Source organism: Carcharodon carcharias, chromosome 18, assembly GCF_017639515.1.
Source record: "Carcharodon carcharias isolate sCarCar2 chromosome 18, sCarCar2.pri, whole genome shotgun sequence".
NCBI lineage: Eukaryota > Metazoa > Chordata > Chondrichthyes > Lamniformes > Lamnidae > Carcharodon > Carcharodon carcharias.
Window position 1 is genome coordinate 30,883,131 of NC_054484.1, and position 22,627 is coordinate 30,905,757.

General features: G+C 42.9%; 1 protein-coding gene across 1 annotated transcript in view; it reads left to right on the forward strand.

Moving 5' to 3' along the window:
- Window positions 1-22,627, forward strand: part of LOC121290739 (melanocortin-2 receptor accessory protein 2-like) — a 36,161-nt gene that overhangs the window by 9,581 nt on the left and 3,953 nt on the right. Inside the window, exon 2 of the mRNA XM_041211594.1 lies at window positions 306-405. Within this exon, the coding sequence (XP_041067528.1) occupies window positions 306-405 (100 nt within the window). The remainder of the gene's footprint in view (window positions 1-305; window positions 406-22,627) is intronic.

Genomic DNA, 22,627 nt, shown 5'->3' on the forward strand with positions numbered 1-22,627 from the left:
CAGTCACCATCCTGACTTGGGAATATATCACCATTCCTTCACTGTCACTGTGTCAAAATCCTGGAACTCCCTTCCTACCAGCACTTTGGGTGTACCTACACCACATAGACTGCAGCGGTTCAAGAAGGCGGCTCACCACCAACTTCTTAAGGGCAATTAGAGATGGACAATAAATGCTGGCCCAGCCAGCGAAGCCCACATCCCATGAATTAATAAAAAAAATATTTTCTGTCAGTGTATTAACTGTCATATTACTTCCAATAGCAGATGGTGGATTTCATCTAATTATTGTTCTCCCCCTCTAGATTCCATTGTAATAGCATTCTGGGTTGGCCTCGCTGTCTTTATGATATTTCTCTTCATAATTCTTATGCTGATGTCACGGTCGGGCTCCACACCAGCACAGTAAGTGGATTTATTAAACTTTTCATACAATAAGCTAAGCTTTTTTGAGTTTAGTTACAGTGTTTGTTCAATTCACACCAAGTGTTAATGCACTTTTCATTTGTGCAGTGACACTTTTCTATAATTTCTTGAATCAACTCCAATTTTAATATGGCATATTTTTGTCTGTCAATTGTATGTGGGATAAAATTAAATTGAAGTTTTTAAAACTCATGCTACCCTGATAGCTCAGCTAGTTAAAGCAACGAGTAACTTAGCTATAAAGGTCAAAATTCCAGTGCAAGTACTGGTGCGACTATTGGCAATTTAGACAAAAAACTAATTTTAGTCAATTAAGAGTTTCAGATTGCTCACTTCACAGCCAGCCTTGAAAAGTGGCAAATTGTACAAACATTGGAAATCAGTGCTCCAAACAACCAAATCCTGCTTTGTTTTTTTTAAATGGTGGCAGAAAATATCTCCCTAAGTAATAATCATCATCAGTAAATCTGGAGAGCATCTTGTGATAGGTTCTCCAGATGGCCTAGTGTATTAATTTATCCTGTAATATATTACCTCTGTTGGGGTCTAGACAGTGGCTTCAATGAAATGCTCTTAGTTAATTAGCCATAGTCCACAAGGAACTATAGGTATCTCTCTCCATTAGAGAGATACAGTTGGTTATATAGCTTCTTGGGCACCATTCCACATCAAGGGCAAGGCAAAGAGGTAGGCCTCCATGAACTACCATAGCTGATATGGGGTTTGAACCCATCCCATTGGTGTCATTCTGCACCACACTCTAGCCAACTATCTAACTCAGCTCCACAAAATGGGCTAAGAAATAGTGACATCAGGTCCAACATCTCAACTGAAGCAAGATGTTTTTGTAGATAAGTGTAACAGTCTACCTGAAACATGAGAATACAATGAAAAGATCTTCAGCCAATGACCATGCTTCCTCTCCCGAAACATTGTTTCCTTGCTGGAATATTGTTGGCTACATGTCAACTGCTTGCCAACACCTCATACCAGTGGTCATTACTCATGTATATACCTACTAGTTGACTATCACTATTGATTTGGTTAGGGACCAGTAACGTTTTGTTTAAAGTTGTTCAAGGTTGAGATTAAAGAACCTGCTTTTGGAATAAATCCACAAGATTCCATGGGTTTTGAACAACCAAAAACAAAATTTACCATACAAGTTTAGAAAGATTAAACAATTCGCAAGATATATCAATTCAGAATCAACTTGAGGTGCATGTGAATTAACAGGCAAACTGTGGTTGAACAGCCACACTACAGAATAAATGCAACTAAGACAGAGTCCATAATTTCTGAAGAATCCACCCAGACATCAGCATTCACTGTGGATTGTACAATCTCTTTAAAACTCTGTTTACTTCACAAGGGAATCCAATTCTGTATTTTCAAAGATCTAGCCTTGCAACTCCCTCAAAGCTGCTCCGAGTTGGACTTCCTTAAAGACTGCTCCCTTCTAGGGTTTGCTTCTCAGGATTCTCTGGAGACCTGGCTGCCTGGGGACTGCTCACCACAACACCTCTGCTGCCTGGAGCCTCTTCTCTCTGCTTCTGAACACACCCAGTCACCTCGGATTTCCTGAGCCCCTAATCTTGGCTGCACCAAACTATCAATGGCTCTGAAAGTGCCTTCGAAGCTGAGTTCTTTCAGCAGCACAGAACAAGCAAATGGCTACTGAGGCTTTGCCTGAGCCTCAACTACACAGGGTTACCAAATGGCTCCCAGGGCTAACAGCAGCACTTTAGCTGCATGGAGCTAATCATCTTTTTCAACTGCTCATGACTAACTGACCGATTAAAATTGGCTAACCCTTGAACGGCTCTTCACTGACCCTTAGACTGATCTAGGTGGCCTGTCAACACACTTCCATTAGGTCCCAAAACAAAAACAGAATTACCTGGAAAAACTCAGCAGGTCTGGCAGCATCGGCGGAGAAGAAAAGAGTTGACGTTTCGAGTCCTCATGACCCTTCGACAGTGGAAGGGTCATGAGGACTCGAAACGTCAACTCTTTTCTTCTTCGCCGATGCTGCCAGACCTACTGAGTTTTTCCAGGTAATTCTGTTTTTGTTTTGGATTTCCAGCATCCAGTTTTTTTGTTTTTATCCATTAGGTCCTACCCTTGTTACTAGCAGGAACAAATGTCAGAAGGCTTGGGACATCCTGTCCCTTAAAAGTTACAATGGCCATAGACAGCCAATTTACAATGCACACACAGACAGAATGAATTGAATTCATAACACCTTTTGCCTTGGAAGAAAGAAAGCTTCACTACAGTGAAGGTTTCTTTACAATGGCTTTACAATTTGTTTACAAGAAGTATTTAACATCAAAAACTGTTAACAAGTGGTATCACAGTTAATCCCAATCTTGTTCTCACCCCAATGTCTGCACACGCATGGGTCATTGAAAAGCAGTGAGAATCCCCTTGCTAATTCAGAGACAATGAGGAAGAATGTCCAACTCCTGCCATTGTTCCTGGCTAGATCAAGTAACGCAGCAGAGTCTGGAGATTGAACCAGTGATTTTTCTAATCTGTGTGGTTGAGGTGCTCTTTGCCTTAACTGCCTGAGTCATTGGTAGGTTTTTAAAATTCATTTCAATGCCAGCTTGCATTTCCAAAGCAACCTTAATGTCAAAAAATGTCCCAAAGCACTTTGCAGAAGCTTAATCATACAAAAATAAACACCAAACCTAAGGAGGAGATAGTAGAGGGGTAGCTAAAAAATTGGTCAAAGAGGTGGGTTTTAAAGAGGGACTGACTGAAAGATGGTTAAAGGCAGAGAGGTTTAGGCCAGGAATTCCAAAGCTTGGGAGGTGGGCAGCTCCCAAGGCACAGATACCTATGGTGGAATGACGAAGTGACCAGAGTCAGTGGAACACAGGGTTCTTGGAATGTTGTAGGGCTGGAGAAGATTACAGGAAAGGGGAGGGGTGAGATTAGAGTGGGTTTAAACACAAAGATGAGGATTTTAAATTAAAGCCATTGGGGAACTGGGAGCGAATGTAGGTCACAAAGTACAGGGGTGATGGAAGAGCAGGGTTTGAGGTAGGATATGGCAGCAGAGTTTTGCATGAGCTGAAGTGTATTGACATTGATAGATGAGAGACTGACCAGCGAGATTTAGAATATTGGAGTAGAGATATCATGAAGACATGGGTGAGGACTCATGTAGTCTGCAAACAGAAGAGATTTTCATCTAATCAGTCTGGGCTGGAACCTAAGGTAAAGGTTATGCAGTGAAGGATATCTGACAGCAGTGGTGTGATAATTGATCATGCACTGATAATAACTTCACACTGACTGGATACTATCAACAATATTAATTATATGCTGGGATTTATATCAGGGACTTTTGACCAAAACTCAAAATGAGTTATTCTAGCCTTGCATAGATTTCTGCGGATTTGCTGTGTACAACTTTCAGCACTCTATTTTCAAAAGAAGATTCATGTCGTGGATAGGGTTCAGAGAACAGTGATAAAGATCGTTCCCCGATTAATGGCTTTAATTTACGAGGAAAGCCTCATAAAATTGGAGGTGAAAACCTGAGAAGAAGAATGATGTAGATTTTTATAATACTGCCAGCATCGATAATATTGATATGAACAAACGTTTTAACTAAGGCTTCATGCACTGGTCTGCATTGGCTTTGGATAGTGTGGAGCTACTGAGCAAAGAAAGGTTGGGATTTTCCTTGAAGCTGCTTCTTGGTCACTTTGACTTTACAGAAGTGTGGCAGAAACCCCAGGGCTAGAATTTTACACTCTGCCCCGACCCCCGGCGGGTTTTTAGAGAGGGTGGGGAGCGTGAAATTGCAGGAACGGGATTCCCTCTGAGTTTCTGCCTGCCCCAATGCGTAGGGATTTTATGCTGGGGCTTGCAAGGCCTCGGAAGAGAAGCCTACCCTTACCCAGGTTGAGGTCCCTAAGTGGGCAATGGCCGGTTCCTACCGGCCTCAATGTTTAGGCTGGTGGGTGGATTGAAACTCCATGCGGGAAACCCGAAAAAAAAAATGTCAGATCTTGGGTGGTGGGGTTGGGGGTGGGGGTGGGGTTGGGGTCGCCTCCATCAGAAGCCCCCTTCTGACTAGGGGCACCCTCCCCTTAAGGCGCTGTGACCTCCTGACATTCCCCCCACCACCCCAGCCTATCCTCGAGACCCCAGTAGCCTCCCTTGCAACCCCCCCAGGCCTTCCCTATCCTCCCTGCCCTGGGACCCCTGACATTTACATGGGTCTCTGGTTCATGGGACTCAGTCTCAGGCAGCATCATGCAGTTCCTGTTTCGACCACTGCAGTGCTGTTGTTGAAGGGACTGGAGAGCTGTCGGCCGATCAGATGATCTCCAAGGCAGGACTTCCTCCTGAGTGAGGGGCAGAAGTGCCACCTACTGCCAATCAACACTCATTTGAGTTCAAAATGACTGCTGCGCAGCAGGAGTCGTGGGGATGTGTTCTCCTGCCATCCTAAAAATTCAGGCCCAGAGAGCTTTATTTCCCGAGTAAAAGCTTTGCGTGTGAAAATTGGCTGTTAACTAAACAGTCCAAATTGAGATAAAAACAAAAAAACTGCGGATGCTGGAAATCCAAAACAAAAACAGAATTACCTGGAAAAACTCAGCAGGTCTGGCAGCATCGGCGGAGAAGAAAAGAGTTGACGTTTCGAGTCCTCATGACCCTTCGACAGAACTTGAGTTCGAGTCCAGGAAAGAGCTGAAATATAAGCTTATATTTCAGCTCTTTCCTGGACTCGAACTCAAGTTCTGTCGAAGGGTCATGAGGACTCGAAACGTCAACTCTTTTCTTCTCCGCCGATGCTGCCAGACCTGCTGAGTTTTTCCAGGTAATTCTGTTTTAGTCCAAATTGATGTGAAGTTGGTTTTCACTGCACCTGTCAATCAAAGCTGTTATTTGTTAAGTGGGCAAATCTATACAGAGAATACTGAAGCTGCAGAAAGTGACAAGCAGGGCCAACTTTCTTCAAGATGTCTATTCTTCTCTGTTAATACATAACTAATTTCCTCACCCTTGCTACGGTACAATTGGACATGATTACCATGTTTAGGAGCTGAATAATTTTAACTTGCAGACCTTAATTACTCTCTGTAATTGAGCTGCACTATAGAAACACAATTTGTTATGAAGGTAAATAGGCATATGTGACAATTAATCTCTTTGATAATACAACTAGTAAATCTCCTGGGCCATTGCACACAGTGAGTTATGGGGAAGCTGTCCTCAAATATGGGCTGACTACAGAAAGGTAGCACTTCTCACACTCAGCTCTAACTTCAGAAAAACCTGATAGCAGCGACAACAGACCTGATCAAAGGGAATAAATAACCATCTGAGCTGACCTTTCCTAAAACACCAGAACTGAACCTTTATCCATCCAGCCATTACATTGTAATTCACAATGCACTCATCCTGATAACTTTTAAAAGAAGCACATCAGCCTGCACAGCATTCAATTTACATAAAAGAATCCAATTCTGAATAGTACACTTGAGTGTTTCAACATAACTATTATACAATCATGTGATGTCTTCGCACAGCAGTTCAAAGGCGACTAGCCGAGGCAGGTAGATGGAGTTAAACTACAGGATTGAGTGGCCTGCAGCTGTCCTTATCTTCCTATGTGCTAATCCTATATGTCAGCAGTTATCTGCTGACATGATTGTCTAAAGGTGTCTGTTATGTGTTGCTGCCCTGAGGGATGGAAATATCATACACCTGTGACTCCTGCATAGTTTAGGCCTCACCACGACCTTCACCACTGTCCTCTTGCTCCTTCTGTGCTGCCCATTGCTGTGGTGGATCATCAGGAAGTGAGGGTGGAAGGTGGGGATGAGTGAGCATCACCGTCTTGGGATTAAGGAGTGGGGCAGGTATGGTTGGTGCCGATTTGTGACTGTGTGGTGCTTCATACGGATACCAAGGTGACATTGCTGGTGCTTAGTGACTTGGCATTAACCTCAGCACCTCCCATGGAAAGGATTCTGTGCTGCCTGAGCTGCCTGGCCTTGTCCGAAAGGGGATGATGGTTATTACTGGTGGAGAAACCCCATCAGGTGGCTTGCCTTTGATAAGTAGTGTGCACTAATTCCTTCCACAAAGAGATAAATAAATGAATGTAAGGCTGGTAGTTACAACAACAATAACTTCCATTTCTTTAACACCTTTAACGTAACAAAATGCCCAAAACACTTCACAGGAGCTTTATAAAACAAAGTATGACACCGAGCCATATAAGGAGATATTAGGTCAGATGACCAAAAGCTTGGTCAAAGATATAGGTTTTAAGGAATGTCTTAAAGGAAGAGACAGAGGTAAGAGAGCGTAGTAATTACAGTTTTATTGAGTGTGTAATGCACCTTTCAGGATAATACTGGTTAAGGAAGATCACATGATCTGCAGTAACCAATAGGAAAGTAGCAAGGGCTACCACAGCAGTCAGTGTAGAGATAGAGTTAGAGTTGAAAGCAAACTTGTAGTTGCTGCTGAGTATATTGTAAATAAACTTAATGTTTCCACCAAAGAAGTGTCTGCAGATCAACTCTATCATTAATAGTACAACTCGGCCACCCTACAAACAAGCTGGCGACAAGGATAAAACAGGATTGAACAGAAGAAATCAAGTTAAAAAGAAATCAGCACTGTATCTCACCCAGTGATTGTAAGTAGCAAGCTCCATTAGAATTGAAGAAGTTATCCCCTCTCAAAATGCTACAGTTTGGGAGAATTAATCCATTTGAGTTAGCCACAGATGATTGGTCTCAATACATAGAACACCTCATGTTCTTTGTTCAAGTGAATGAGATTGTGGGGTAAGAGAAGAGGCGAGCGATCCTCTTGAGTACTTTAGGGGTGTGCAGATCAGATGTGTATTAATGTAAATGTGTAACCATTACTCACAATAAGTAGTTGGAGGTGCTCTCAACAAGGGAACATTGTGAGGGCCTGTAGTTGTGAAAGTGTTGCTTTAAGACGAATGAAGGTTGCGCTGGTGCCCAGGAAGAAGTTGGAAAGCTATATGTGTTGACTTGCAGGAACTGTGGCACATTTGGCAGTCCTGGGCATAAGGAAGCTGGCAGTCACTTCTCTCCTGGTAGAGCCTGATATTTTTGCCTGATCTGGTGGCTCTTTCTCTTGCCTTCAAAACCTCCTGCCATTCATGTGAATTCATATTTAAAATTTTGGCAAGACAAGTCATTTAAGAGGGAGATTAATAAGCTGAGTAGTATTTACCTGATTGTCACCCTGTGCACTGTTGAATTATATAGGCTGAACAGTGGAATTAAAAGGCTGCACTAAAGTTTCTTGCTAGTTTAAATGCTTGTGCAGTTTGTACCCTCATTATTCCACCAGCCCTTCCAGCAAAGGATATGCAAATGAGCATATCTAGGGAATTTCTGTACATTTCCTTCCAGAGGTCAGTGGCAGATGTAACACATCCCTTCAGGTGCAACAGCAGTGTAAATCACATCAAGGAAATTCTAAGCCAAAATCTATTTCAGTTGCTAATCACATGATTTTAGCATGGACCAATTAGAAATCCAGCAGGGTCTCCACATAGATTATTTTTTGCAGCTCAGAACTGTTAATAAATAATAAGTTGACACTGATTGTGAAGAGTATAACATATCATTTGTTTGTTCTGCATTATATCTGCCTGCGCAGATGAGGCATGTGTGTGCACATTTAGGTCTGAGGCTTGACGCCTCTGGCTGTAGTAATTTTCCTACATCACTACTCCTTCCTGTGCGCCTTCTGCATGACAGAAAACTTACTGAGCAGAAAACCTGTAGTTATGACAGCAGGTAATCACACCATAAAGAAGATGTCAAACTACTGGGTCTACTACCAACCATCCTGTGGGCGTATTCCAGATCCTAGCAGGATGAAAGGCTTGTGGTCTCTGCTTTCCATCCATTTAGTGTTAAGCACTTTCTAATACTTTAATGAAATAAAAAAAGACAAAATTAATTAAGTGAAAATTGGTTGCAATTTCTTTAAAATCTTAAAGTTCCTGATGTTATGATTGATGAAAATTTGATGCTCATAATAATGAGTCTCCTTCAGGCTCACACTCGAAGCATGCCCACTTTGCTGAAATACTGGAATCTGCTGATGCTGATGTAGGTTCTCACTGGACCCTTGCTCAAGTCAGCAGTTTCAAGAGATGAGAAAATGATAGTGAACTAAAAAGATATTTCTAACCTTTTGTTTCCAGAAATGTATTAGAGGGCTACCTCCCTCTTGGCTCTCCTTCAAGTTCAATGTGATTTTAGTTACCAAATTCTTTCCGTGTGATTTAAATATAGATACATGTTGAACTCACTACAGAGCTTTCTTTCCTGGAGTCAGCACCCGATATATGGCTTTTCTTGCATCTGGGGACACTTGTGCTGGATATTTTTCACAGCTTATTAAACAGGCTGGCAAGGTGTGTGCATTTGAAATGGATAAATATTTTTCGAAAAAATTACGTATGTGAAGCACATTCAGGTAATAAAATCTTGTGCAGCATGACTATCTATTAAATGCAGTCAGCTGCACTTATAACAATGTGTCAATAATGGGCAATCATATATAACAAGATACACGTGGACGTGCAAGGCCATTTGGTCTATTTTAATTCATCCAGCCAGAAAGACCTTGCAGTCGTCATGTTGTAGCATCCAGCTGTTTATTAAATAACTCCAGTTTTATCCACCACAACTCTATCTGGGAGGCCTTTCCAATTTGATCATTCTTCACATGAAGAAAAGTTTCCTGACATTAATCCTAAATTGGCCTTTGGCTAGTTTGAACCTGTCTCCCCTTGTTCTGCTGTTGTTGTTTACTCCGAGGTAGTTTATTCAATCTAACTTTTCATACTATTTAGTACCTGTGATGCCTCCTCGGAAATGCCTCCTTTCAAGGTCAACAGCACAGATTTAGCTAGTACCACAGAGATTTGACTCTAGGTGCTTCTCTTCTCCAACAGTTCTGCATGGGTGACTAGTACTCTAGGTGTATCATGGCCTTAGCACTTTTACTCCTAGTATTGATTGAATACTGCAGTATTGTATCTGGTTTGTTGTTGCTATGCTGCGGTGGTTCTTGTGCTCATGGAGCTGAACCCCAACCTCAGTTCAATGCCTTCAGGAAAGAATTAGAGAAAAATTGGAAGAGAAGAAACAAGAAAAGAAAACTGAAAGCTTTAGTAAATAAGATTTACAGCTGCTGCAAGCTAGATAATAACTCTTCAGTATTAATATCAAAAAAAACCTTAACAGAGTCCAGATGGCAAGGCTCAATCGCAATAATAATAGATGCCAAAATATGGTCTTACCCTAAATAAAAACAGAAACTTCTGGAAATACTCAGTGGGTCTGGCAGAATCTGTGCCTAGAGAAACAAAGCTAAAGGGCTGAGTTTTTATGGAGCACTGGAGTTGGGTTTGGAGCCAGGTGCGCTGACCACTTTGCGCTATTGGCCTGCATTCTGGCCCGCTGTCATGTTCCCACCTCTAGCCTGTTTTCATGGAGGCTACTTGGGAAGGGGTGACAGCTACCCACCCGCCCACCAACCAGAGGTTGGTAGACAATTAGACCAATTAAGTGCCCAACAAAGGCACTCATCAGATGCTGTCTGGAACTTTCCTGACATCAGACGGGTCCCGAGCTGAGGCTAAAGCCTGTTGGATAGATGGAGGTGGCCTTCCACTGGCAGGCTAGAGGGCCCAATGATGCCCCACTAATTCCAAAACCCAGCCACGATTGCCAGAGGGCCACAACTGCAGCCACAGGCTATCTTGTTCCACCCCTACAATGATGTCCTGGCAATGTTGGCCACACATTATTTTTAAGCTTAGGATCTTCAGAGGGCTTCTCCATCTTAAGGATTGGGTGATCACTTTACTGAATACCTTGAGCCTCAGCTGCTACGATTGGTTCTCCCAGCTGTAGGGCCCACCCTCTGCCATTAATTAGACGGGTCTCCCGGAGGCAGCCTCTTAACTGGTCGCCTCCACTAGACTCTCCCTCGGGTTCCCACTGTTGAAGGGTCATGACTACTCGAAACGTCAACTTTGCTCTTCTCCGCTGATGCTGCCAGACCTGTTGAGTTTTTCCAGGTATTTCTGTTTTTGTATTGTTTCTTGTCGCTTTACCATCTCTACCTTGCACTATCACCCTTTTTGCCATTTAATCACCCCTGTCATCCACCCTACCCCAGACCTTCTCGTTTGTTTTTTCCTCCTTTTCCCACTTTCTCTGCCTTGCTTAAATCTTGCACATCTCTAAATTCTAGGAGTTCTGAGGAAGGTCACAGACCTGAAACATTAACCCTTTTTCTCTCTCCACAGATGCTACCAGACCTGCTGAATATTTCCAGTATTTTTGTTTTTATTTCAGATTCCATTATCCACGATACTTTTCTTTCGTATAAAATTAACATGTATTTCCAATCATTTCATTTTTAACTCAGAATATTGCGCTCCATTGATGGCACCTGAAAGCTAAGTTAATTAGTCATTTAGGAACTAGGACAGTGAACAAACAGATGGGATAGATGAATGTTGTATTTTATATAGATCATAAAATTAAGAACTCTGTGTCATAATACTTGACAGATGTTCATGTCTATGCCAGCAAAACAATATAGTCTTGTAGTGGTGATAATTAAAATTCTGAATTACATAGAAGTGATAGAAACAACAAAGGAAATTAATTTTTGGCACAGAGGCCTAGAAATTAGTTTGTGCCATTTCTCAGGCATGAGACACCTAATGTTGCCTGCCATATTGGAACCTTAAGTGCCCATTCCGTGTCAGAAATTCCCCATCTGTTATTTCAGATTGGACACCTCTGTGAGCATCCAGGATATGTGTCAGATGTATTGGAAGGACTCATTATAATATTAAAATAATGTCCCTAAGCTCGTTGTAGGACCCTTTTGTGAAATCAGTCTGCCCCAAGGCCTGACTCACTGATAAACTTGCCCAGGAGGGGCATTTCCTGGTGGATACCCATCAGCCTTTGTCAGAAAGCCAGGCCCTCAAAGTCAGTAGACAAGGATCATTTCAGTAGGGCTGGAATACAGTCTCAGTCTTACCTGTGCTATCTTACCACCTCCCCCCCACCACCCTTGTTCCTGCACACTTGTGCACAATGACTCATCGTGCGAGTGTTCTTCTTCTAGCCTACCCTCAACCCGACGCGTTGTGCCAGTTTCTGAGCTGCTATTTGTTATGACCAGTGATGTTGCTGCATATTCAGGAAGGCTGACCTCCTCTTCTTGAACTGGCCATGGGGCCTTGACATTTTCTGCACCTGAATTAAAAGGCTTCACAGGTTTCCACAGTGCAGAAGTATGCATTAAAAAAGTCATGTCTAGCACAGAGAGTGACAAGTAGTTTTCACAGTAAATAAAATAGATACAAGGAACTGGTATTTGCTTTACATAATGGGGCCAGGGGTGGGGTTTGGGGGGGGGGTTGTTGTTGTTGGAGTTGGAGGAGTGCATGTTAGTGATATTGGGTTCAATTTTACAAAATGTGGCTGTCATGGGTAGAAAGGAAGTGGATAATACTACTCATTAACTATAAGCCAGGAGCATTAAGCTTGAACATTTTGTGTGCATAGTGCAACCGCCCAATCACAAATAACACACAATCCTACAAGCTACACAGCTTGATGAACAGAACCAAACTACTGGGCTGTCACTGAGTCAGATATAACAGAATGCCAGAATTTATCAAAAGAAAGGATGCATGTTGCACAGGACAAACATTGTGCATAGTGCAGACAAATTGTAACCAGCAGGGAGGGATGCTAACGGCCTCTGGGAGAGTCTCAATAACTTATAGTGAGCTAAAAGAGAAAAGACTACTGAAAACAAAGCCTGAGATACAAGGAAAAAGGAATTGGGTTAGCAATTGTCAACAATTAATGGGAAGTGTTGACAATCTTCCAAATTTGTATGGGCTGGATTTTACAGGGGGCGTATTGCTCGACACCCTCCCCTGTGGAAAAGTTGGTTGCAGACCGATTGACGGTGGAAAAAAAAGGCTGCCCCGCAGCGATAATATGCTGTGGCGGTGGGGGAGCGGCCTTAATAACCACTCCTCAGGGAGAGCAAGTCCCGCCCTCAAGAGCTGCTGGCCAGTTGCTTAGTAACCGCAGCAGCGCCAGACCTCGATAGTGGCCGTTGCTGGGATTACACGCAGTCCGCACGAAGAAAGCCCTGCGGATGCTGGACTCAGGGGGGGGGGGGGTGCGGGGGGGTGCTTTTTTTGGTTGTTGCTGGGGAGGGAATTGGGAACCCTAGGGAGGGGCGGACGGGGGTTGGGTGGTCAGGCTTTGAAGGTAGGTGGGATAGACAATAAAATTGGGGGTAAAAACAAAAAAAAAACTGCGGATGCTGGAAATCCAAAACAAAAACAAAAACAGAATTACCTGGAAAAACTCAGCAGGTCTGGCAGCATCGGCGGAGATGAAAAGAGTTGACGTTTCAAGTCCTCATGACCCTTCGACAGAACTTTGGGGGCGGGGGTGAGAAATATCTTGGGGGTTGCCCCCGATGTACATAGAAATGCCTGGAAATTATTTGGTGTCTGTAAGTTGCCAGTTGATTTTTGCCTGTGGCAAAATTTACTGGGAATAGTCTTCCTGCCCATCTTTTCGGCAGAGTTAGTGAAAAAGCGGGCGGGCGGGCGGGCCACTTTCCCCCGCCCTCCACATTACCGTAGCAGAGGCCCTTAAGGGCAGGCGGGCTGGCTGATGCCTTATCCGTCCACCGTATTATGGTGGGCAGGAAGGCGGCAGGCTAGCCACCCATCCTATTTTACAAAATACAAACATTTTACAAAAAAACAGGGATGGGTGGGTGGGTGGGGGCAGTGTGGGGTGTAAAACTCCTCTCTACAGTCAACCTATCTTCTGATCCGGTAAGTACTTCCATTTGGCGAATGCACACACCTGATATAAAGTTATTTTTATGACCTAACCTTAAATTAAACTTTGTTGCAACAGCTGATCCGCTCAACCATTTAGAGGATGTAGAAAGAGTTGTGTGCATTCGAGTGAGTGCCCTTATCAACTCTTCAAATTATTTATGTTCAATTATGCTGGATAATTAATACTCTAACGCATTTTAAGTAATAACAAGCTCTATTAATAACATATCCTGCGAATTATCCATAGTTACAATCACTTGAACTGACAGCAACATGACTATTATTGTTTGAGACAGAGAGGTTAATCAGAAGGGGAGGAGATCACTATCTGAAATTGCATGAAACAATGAAATCCATCTAATTGACATGGAATGTTTAGAACTTTCACAGGCCTCCATCTGTAAAACAGAATGAACATTGCCTGATTTCTCCTGCAAACCCCCAGGCACGATGCTATACAAACATACATTAGTCCTTCTCATCCTCCTCAAGCTATCTGCAAACTTCAAAGCAATTGACAACACCATCCTCCTCCAATGCCTCTATTCCGTCATCCAGCTGGGTGGAACTACCATTCTTCACTTTCAAAATGTAGCCAAAGAATTATATGGAATCATATGCACTGACTTTATTTGTTCATGGAATGTAGGCGTCACTGTCTTAAGCTGAGAAAGATGGTTCACAACTTTGGTGTTGTCAAGATGAAATTCCAATCACAGACCTGCACCATAACCAAGATTGCTTATTTCTGCCTCTGTAACTCTACCCCAAGCTTGCCCCAGCTCAGCTGCTACTGAAACCCACATCCATGCTTTTGTTACCTCTAGATTTGACAATTCCCATGCTGTCCTGGCTGGCCTCCCATCTTTCACCCCAATTAAACCTGTGCCCATCCAAAATTCTGCAGCCTGCAGCTTAACTCACACCAAATCTCATTGACCCATCACCCCTGTGCTTGCTGAATATCACTGGATCCCGGTTAAGTAACACTTCAATTTTAAGATCTTCATCCTTGTTTCCAAATCCCTCCATGTTTTTGCCCTCCCTATCACCTCCAACCCTACAAGCCTTCGAAATCTATGTGCTCTTCCGTTTCTGGCCTTTTTTGTATCCCCGATTTTAACATGGCCAGTGGTGGCCATGTTTTCAGCTACTTTGGCCCTAAGCCCTGGCATTCCCTCCCTAAGCTTCTCCGCATCTGTACCTCTCTCTTTTTTAAGATGCTCCTTAAAACCTATTACCTTTTTGATCAAGCTTTTGGTTAACTGTCTTGATAGCTCCTTCTGTGGTTCGGTGTTTTCATTGATTTTACTCTTTTAAGTGCCTTGGTGTTTTATTGCAATAAAAGTGTTACATAAATGTAACTTGTTGGAGGCAGCAAAAACCTTAAAGATTTTGAGCACTGATAGTGTGTCAACCTTAGCTTTGAGGTAGCACTCTCATCTTCTGAGTCAGAAGGCCATGGGTTCAAGCTACAATAAAGTGACTGTGCACTCTAGGTGGGCAGGTTGGAGATGTTGTATTTCAGTTGAGGTATTTAACTGAGGCAAAACAGAATTACCTGGAAAAACTCAGCAGGTCTGGCAGCATCGGCGGAGAAGAAAAGAGTTGACGTTTCGAGTAACTCTTTTCTTCTCCGCCGATGCTGCCAGACCTGCTGAGTTTTTCCAGATAATTCTGTTTTTGTTTTGGATTTCCAGCATCCGCAGTTTTTTTGTTTTTATCTCTGTATTTAACTGAGGCCTCAGCCAGTTTCTCAGTTAGACATAATAGTTACAATTATACATTTCAAAAAAGATCAGGGCAGTTCTCCTACAATTCTATCCAGCATTTCTCTCTCAGGCAAAGCCATTAAAACAGATCACCTGGTCACATATCTCATTGCTGTTTGTGGGCCACTGCTGTGCAAAAATGGACTGCTGCGTTTACTATATCAAACCAATGACTACAGTTTAAATTCAAACAAATTATGAACAGAATGAGAAAAGCAATAAGATCCAGAGCAGGACCGGGAGGCAGTGCGAGAGGAGCAGTGGCCTTGGTAAGATTTAAAAAGAGTGGGAGCTGAGAGTCAGAGCAAAGATTTAAAAAGAGCGGGAACTGAGAGAGCTGAGATTTAAAAGGAGCGGGAGCTGGACTCGGGGCTGAAGGCAGCGTGAGGACAGAGCGAGAGTTCGGAGGAGACTTGGGCTGAAAGCGGCGCGAGGATAGAGCGAGAGTTCCAGGGAGACTCGGGGTTGACCAGAGAGGAGAGGCCAGCGCGAATGGTATAAATGGGCACGAGAAACAGAGGCTGAGACCGGAGAGGAGAAGAGAGGTGTACCTTCAGGCGGTGGAGTTCGAAGTGATGTCATGATTCAAAAAGTGATGTGACACAGGGGAGGCAGCTGATTGGTAAGTAGGGTCAGGTGAGTACTTCTACTTATACTTTTTCTATTAATTAAACTATTGCAGTCTATTAGCTTAAACAAAATAATGTGAGGACTTTGGACTGTAATAGGAATGTTTAATGTGGAATAAGGCCCCTGGCGTAATTAATATTCTTTAAAAGGAGTAACTAATGAGCTTAATCTAAAAGAAAGTCATGGTCAGCAGAGCTCGCGCCCATCATATGCTCATCCTGTACTATGTGAGAAGTCATGGATATGTCCAGTGTCTCTGGCGGCCACGTGTGCAGGAAGTGTGTCCAGCTGCAGCTACTGGCTAACCGCATTTCGGAGCTGGAGCTGCAGGTGGATTCACTGTGGAGCATCTGTGATGCTGAGATTATCGTGGACACGTTTGGTGAGGTGGTCACTCCGTAAGTAAAGACTCAACAGGCAGAAAGGGGATGGGTGACCAACAGGACAGAGTAGAGGAAGGCAGGTAGTACAGGAGTCCCCTGTGGCCATCCCCCTCTCTAACAGGTATACTGTTTTGGATACTGTCGGGGAGACAACTTCTCAGGGGAAAACAGCTGGAGCCAAGTCCATGGCACCATGGGTGGCTCTGTTGTACAAGAGGGGAGGAGGAAGAGTGGCGGGGCTATAGTGATAGGGGATTCAATAATAAGGGGAACAGACAAACGTTTCTGTGGCCGGAAAAGAGACATCAGGATAGTATGTTGCCTCCTTGGTGCCAGGGTCAAGGATGTCTCGGAGAGGCTGCAGGGCATTCTGAAGGGAAGAGTGAACAGCCAGTGTTTGTGATACCTATTGGTACCAACGACATAGGTGAAAAAAGGGACGATGTCCTACAAGCTGAATATAGGGAGTTAGGACGTAAATTTAAAAAGTAGGACCTCAACGGTAGTAATCTCAGGATTACTACCAGTGCCACATGCTAGTGAGAGTAGAAATAATGATATATCAGATGAATATGTGGCTGAAGAAATGGTGCAGCGGGGAGAGTTTCAGATTCCTGGGACATTGGGACCGGTTCTGTGGAGGGTGGGACCAGTATAAGTGGGGCAGGTTGCATCTGGGCAGGACTGGGACCAATGTCCTCGGGGGCAGGGTGGGGGGTGGTGGTGTTTGCTAGTGCGGTCGGGGATGGTTTAAACTAGAATGGCAAGGGGATGGGAACATGAGCAGAGAGACAGGAGGGGGAAACAAGGATAGAAATGAAAGATAGAAAAGTAAGAAGCAAAAATGGAAAGCAGAAAAAACAAGGGCAAAAGACAAATGGGGTCATAATGCAAAATAAAGCTAAGATGACCAGCAAGGTTAAAAAGACAAGTCTAAAGGCATTGTATCTTAATGCGTGGAGCATTTGCAATAAGGTAGATGAATTAACAGCACAAATAGATATAAACGGTCATGATATAGTTACAATTATGGAGGCATGGCTGCAGGGTGACCAAGGATGGGAACTGAACATCCAGGAGTATTCAATATTTAGGAAGGACAGACAAATAGGGAAAGGAGGTGGGGTAGCATTGTTAGTAAAGGAGGATATCAATGCAATAGTGAGGAAGGCTATTGGCTTAGAAAATCATGATGTTGAATCTGTTTGAGTGGCGATAAGAAACACTAAGGGGCAGAAAACGTTGGTGGGGGCTGTCTATAGGCCCCCAAACAGTAATGGAAATGTAAGGGAAAGCATTAAGCAGGAAATTAGAGATGCATGCAATAAGGGCCTAACTGTAATCATGAGTGACTTTAATCTACATATAGATTGGACAAACCAAACTAGCAATAATACTGTGGAGGAGAATTTCCTGGAGTGTGTACATGATGGTTTTTTCGACCAATACGTTGAGAAACCAATTTGGGAGCAGGCTATCCTAGGCTGGGTATTGCGCAATGAGAAAAGATTAATTAACAATCTTGTTGGGGAAGATCGACCATAAAATGATAGAATTGTTCATTCGGTTGGAGAATGAAGAAGTTGAATCCAAAACTAGGGTCCTGAATCTAAATAAAGGGAACTGTGAGGGTATGAGGCACAAGTTGGCAATGATGGATTGAGGAACCTTACTAAAAGGGTTGACAGTGGATAGGCAGTTGCTAATATTTAAGGAACTTATGCATGAATTGCAACAACTATTCATTCCTGTCTGGAGCAAAAATAAAACAGGAAAGGTGGCTCAACCATGGCTTACAAAAGAAATTAGGGATAGTATTAGATCCAAAAAGGAGACATATAAAATTGCCAGAAAAAGCAGCAAGCCTGAGGATTGGGAGCAGTTTAGAATTCGGCATAAGTGGACAAAAAGATTGATCAAGAAGGGGAAAATGGAATATGAGAGTAAACTTGCAAGGAACATAAGAACTGATTGTAAAAGCTTCTATAAATGTCTGAAGAGAAAAATATTAGCGAAGACAAACTTAGGTACCCTACAGTCAGAAACGGGGGAAATTATAATGGGGAACAAAGAAATGGCAGAAGAATTGAACACATATTTTGGTTCTGTCTTCACAAAAGAGGACACAAATAATTTCCCAGAAATATTAGGGGACCAAGGGTCTAGTGAGAGGGAGGATTTGAAGGAAATCAGTATTACTAAAAAAATGGTGCTGGAGAAATTAATGGGGTTAAAGGCTGAAAAATCCCCAGGTCCTGATAATCTGTACCCCAGAGTACTAACAAAAATGGTCCTGGAAATATTGGATGCATTGGTGGTCATCTTCAAAAATTCTATAGACTCTGGAGCAGTTCCTACAGATTGGAGGGTGGAAATATAATTCCAATATTTAAAAAAGGAGGTAGACAAAAAACAGAGAATTACAGACCAGTTAGTCTAACATCAGTAGTGGGGAAAATACTAGAGTCGATTTAAAAAAGACTTGGTAACAGAACACTTGGGAAAGCATTAATGGGATTAGACAAAGTCAGCATGGTTTTACGAAAGGGAAATCATGCTTAGCTAATCTACTGGAGTTTTTTGAGGATGTAACTGGTAGAATAAATAAGGGAGAACCAGTGGATGTGGTATATTTGGATTTCAAGAAGACTTTTGATAAGGTCCCACATAAGGGGCTAGTGAGAAGAATTAAAGCTCATGGGCTTGGGGGTAATATATTGGCATGGATTGGGAATTAGTTGACAGACTGAAAACAGAGTGGGAATAAATGGGGCTTTTTCCAGGTGGTAGGCGGTGACTAATGGTGTACCGCAGGGATTAGTGCTTGGGCCCCAGCTATTCACGATATATATATAAATGACTTGGATGAGGGAACCAAATGCCATATTTCCAAATTTGCTGATGACACAAACTGGGCAGGGTTGTGAGATGTGAGGAGGTTGGAAGGAGGCTTCATGGTGATTTAGATAAGTTGTGGGTGTGGGCAAACATATGGCAGATTCAGTATAATGTGGATAAATGTGAAGTTTCCGCTTTGGTGTGAAAAACAGAAAGGCAGAGTATTATTTAAATGGTGATATATTGGGAAATGTGGACGTATGAAGGGATCTGGGTGTGCTTTGCACCAGTCAATGAAAGTAAAAAGGCAGGTGCAGCAAGCAATTAGGAAGGCAAATGGTATGTTGGCCTTCATTGTAAGAGAATTTGAGTTCAGAAGTAGGGATGTGTTACCACAGTTACACAGGGCCTTGGTGAGACCATACTGGAGTATTGCAGGCAGTTTTGGTCTCCCTACGTAAGAAAGGATATATTTGCCATAGAGGGAATGCAGCGAAGGTTCACTGGGCTGCTACCAGGACAATCTTTTGATGAGGGATTGATTCGACTGGACCTGTATTCACTGGAGTTTAGAAGAATGAGAGAGGATCTGATTGAAATGTATAAAGTTCTAACAGGGCTAGACAGACTGGATGCTGGGAGGATGTTTCCCCTAGTTGGGGAGTCTAGAACCAGGGGCCGCAGTCTCAGGATATGGGGCAGGCCATTTAGGACTGAGATGAGGAAAAATTTCTTCACCCAGAGGATGGTCACTCTGTGGAATTCTCTACCATAGAAGGCTGTGGAGGCCAGGTCACTGAATATATTTAAGAAAGAACTTGATAAATTTTTGGATATTAGAGGCATTAAGGGGTATGGAGAGAAAGCGGGAATATGGTGTTGAGGATCAGCCGGTGGAATGGTGGAGTGGGCTCGAAGGGCCAAATAGCTTACTCCTCCTAGTTTCTATGTGTTCTAAATAAGACGGTAATCTGTTTCAGTGATGCTGACTGATCAATAAATATTATCCAGGAGACTGGGAGAACATCCCTGCCCTTTGAATATTGCTATGGAATATTTTGCATTCACTTGAACAGGCAAACTCGGTTTAATATCTCATTCAAGGACAACACCGCCAATAGTGCAGCACTTTATCAGTATAGCACAGATATCTCTCAGTAACTTTTTGAAGAACTTATAATTTTTTTACATAATGAATTACTTTGAAGTATTGTTACGTACTCACTGGTCTGAGTTTTCCCCATCTCACCACAAGAGAACTGGGGTGGGACTTTCGCCTCCCAAACTGATGCCATTGTGACCTCGTCCCAATTTTCTCCTCGGGCCTTACATAGGGTGGGTTCCTGGCAGCATCTCTGCAACCAAGGTGTAAGCTACTGCTTCTGAGGGGGAAGATGCAGCGCTGCTGTATGACAACATCCAGTGCAGCAGCAGAAGAAGGGAAAGTCCATTTAAAGTGGATTACAGATAAATAAATTGGTACCTTGGGCCATATAGAATGACTATCTGTAGGAGTATGACTGTAAAGCCCAAGACTATTATGACTATTTTCACATTTTTATGACCGCTTTAACATTAATTAATGACCTCATAGTGAAGGTACCCCTAGGTGATCATAATATGATTGAACTTTACATTCCGTTTGAGGTAGAGAAGAGTGGGTCTGAGACTAGTATTTTAAACTTAAGGGCAATTGTGAGGGCATGAAAGCAGAGCTAGCTAAAGTGAATGAGCAATTTAGGTTAAGGGATAGGTCAATAGAGATGCAATAGCAGACATTTCAGGGGCTATTTCAGAATGCACAGAATAGATACATTCCAACGAGAAAGCAGAACTCCAAGGGGAGGACCCATCATCTGTGGTTAACTAAAAAAGTTAAGGATAGTATCAGACTTAAAGAAAAAGCATACGATTGTGGGTGGCAGGTCAGAAGATCGCATAGAATATAAAAAACAGCAAAGAATAACTAAGGCCTGTTTTTCCTGCATCAGGCAGGCTCAGCTGGAGCGAGCTGGAGCGGGCAGGGGTGGTCGCGGAGCTGACTGCTGCCCACGATCGGCTCTGCATCACCATTTTACGCAGGTGGGCCAATTGAGGCCCACCCAGCATAATATGCGAGCGGTAGCGCTCCTGTGCGGGCGGGGGGAGGAGGGAGAGTTGGGGCCTGTGTTCTTTTACGAAAGAGCCCTTCAATCTTCCTGAGACATAGAGCTGCCTCAGGGAGATTGAAGCAGTTTTTAAAAATTTCTTCACAGACATTAAAAATTTAGGGAAACATGTCTCCTCATGTGACTGTGTCACATGAGATGGGACATGTCTTTATTTTTCATATAAACTTCTTATTTAAGTAGTATAAGCTTGAGGAAACCTCAACCTGCTCGTGGATGAGGTTTCCTAAAAAATGTAAAGGCCTCTTGACCTTTTTGTCTGCCCGGCAACCGGAACTTCGCTAATGGCCCTAATAAGCCTATCAATTATCAGCCGACTCTGATGCGCGCACGTCAATTGAAACATTACGAGACAGCGTAATGACGTTGGGACGCACACTTGACATCATCGCGCGTTATTTTACACGCTGGCATGTTGGGCCTGCCCCTGTATGCTGACTGAAAAATCCTGCCCTAAGAGATTAATAAGGGGGGAAAGAACAGAGTACAAGAGAAAGCTAGCTATAAAGACAGAAAATAAGAGTTCTGTAGATATTTAAATGAGGAAAGATTTAACAAATTGAGCATTGGTCCTATAGAAAGTGAGCCTGGGAAATTAATAATGGAAAATAAGGAGATGGCAGATGAATTGAACAGGTATTTTGCATCTTTCCTCATTATAGAGGATACAGGTAACATCCTAGAAATAGCTGTAAATCCAAGAATTGAAAGGGAGGGAGGAACTCAAGAAAATTACAATCACCAGGGAAATGGTACTTGTCAGCTCACAGTTCCAACAATTGTTAAGTACCCAAGTCCTGATGGACTTCATATTAGGGTCTTAAAAGAAGTGGCTAGTGAGATAATTGATGCATTGATTTTAATTTTCCAAAATTCACCAGATTCAGGAAGGTTCCATCAGTTAGCAAAGTAGCAAATGTAACTCCTCTATTCAAAAGGGGAGGGATTCAGAAAGCAGGAAACTACAGGCCAGTTAGCTTAACATCTGTCATAGGGAAAATGTTAGAAGCAATTATTAAGGACGTTATAGCAGGGCACTTAGAAAAACTCAAGGTAATCAGGCAGAGTCAACATGGTTTTGTGAAAGGGAAATCATGTTTAATCAATTTATTGGAGTTCTTTGAAGAAGCAACATTTGCTGTGGATAAAGGGGAACTGGTGGATGTACTGTACTTAGATTTTCAGAAGGCATTTGATAAGATGTCACATCAAAGGTTATTGCAGGAAATAAAAGCTAATGGTATGGGGGTAACAGATTGGCATGGATAGAAGACTGGCTAGCTAACAGGAAATTGAGAATAGGCATAAATGAGTCATTTTCTGGTTGGCAAGATGTAATGAGTGGTGTGCCACAGGGATAGTTTTTTTACAATTTATATAAATGATTTGGATGAATGGACCAAAGGTATGGGGCTGAATCTTCTGGCTGACAGGCGAGTGGTGGAGTCTGCACGCCAGCGCTTA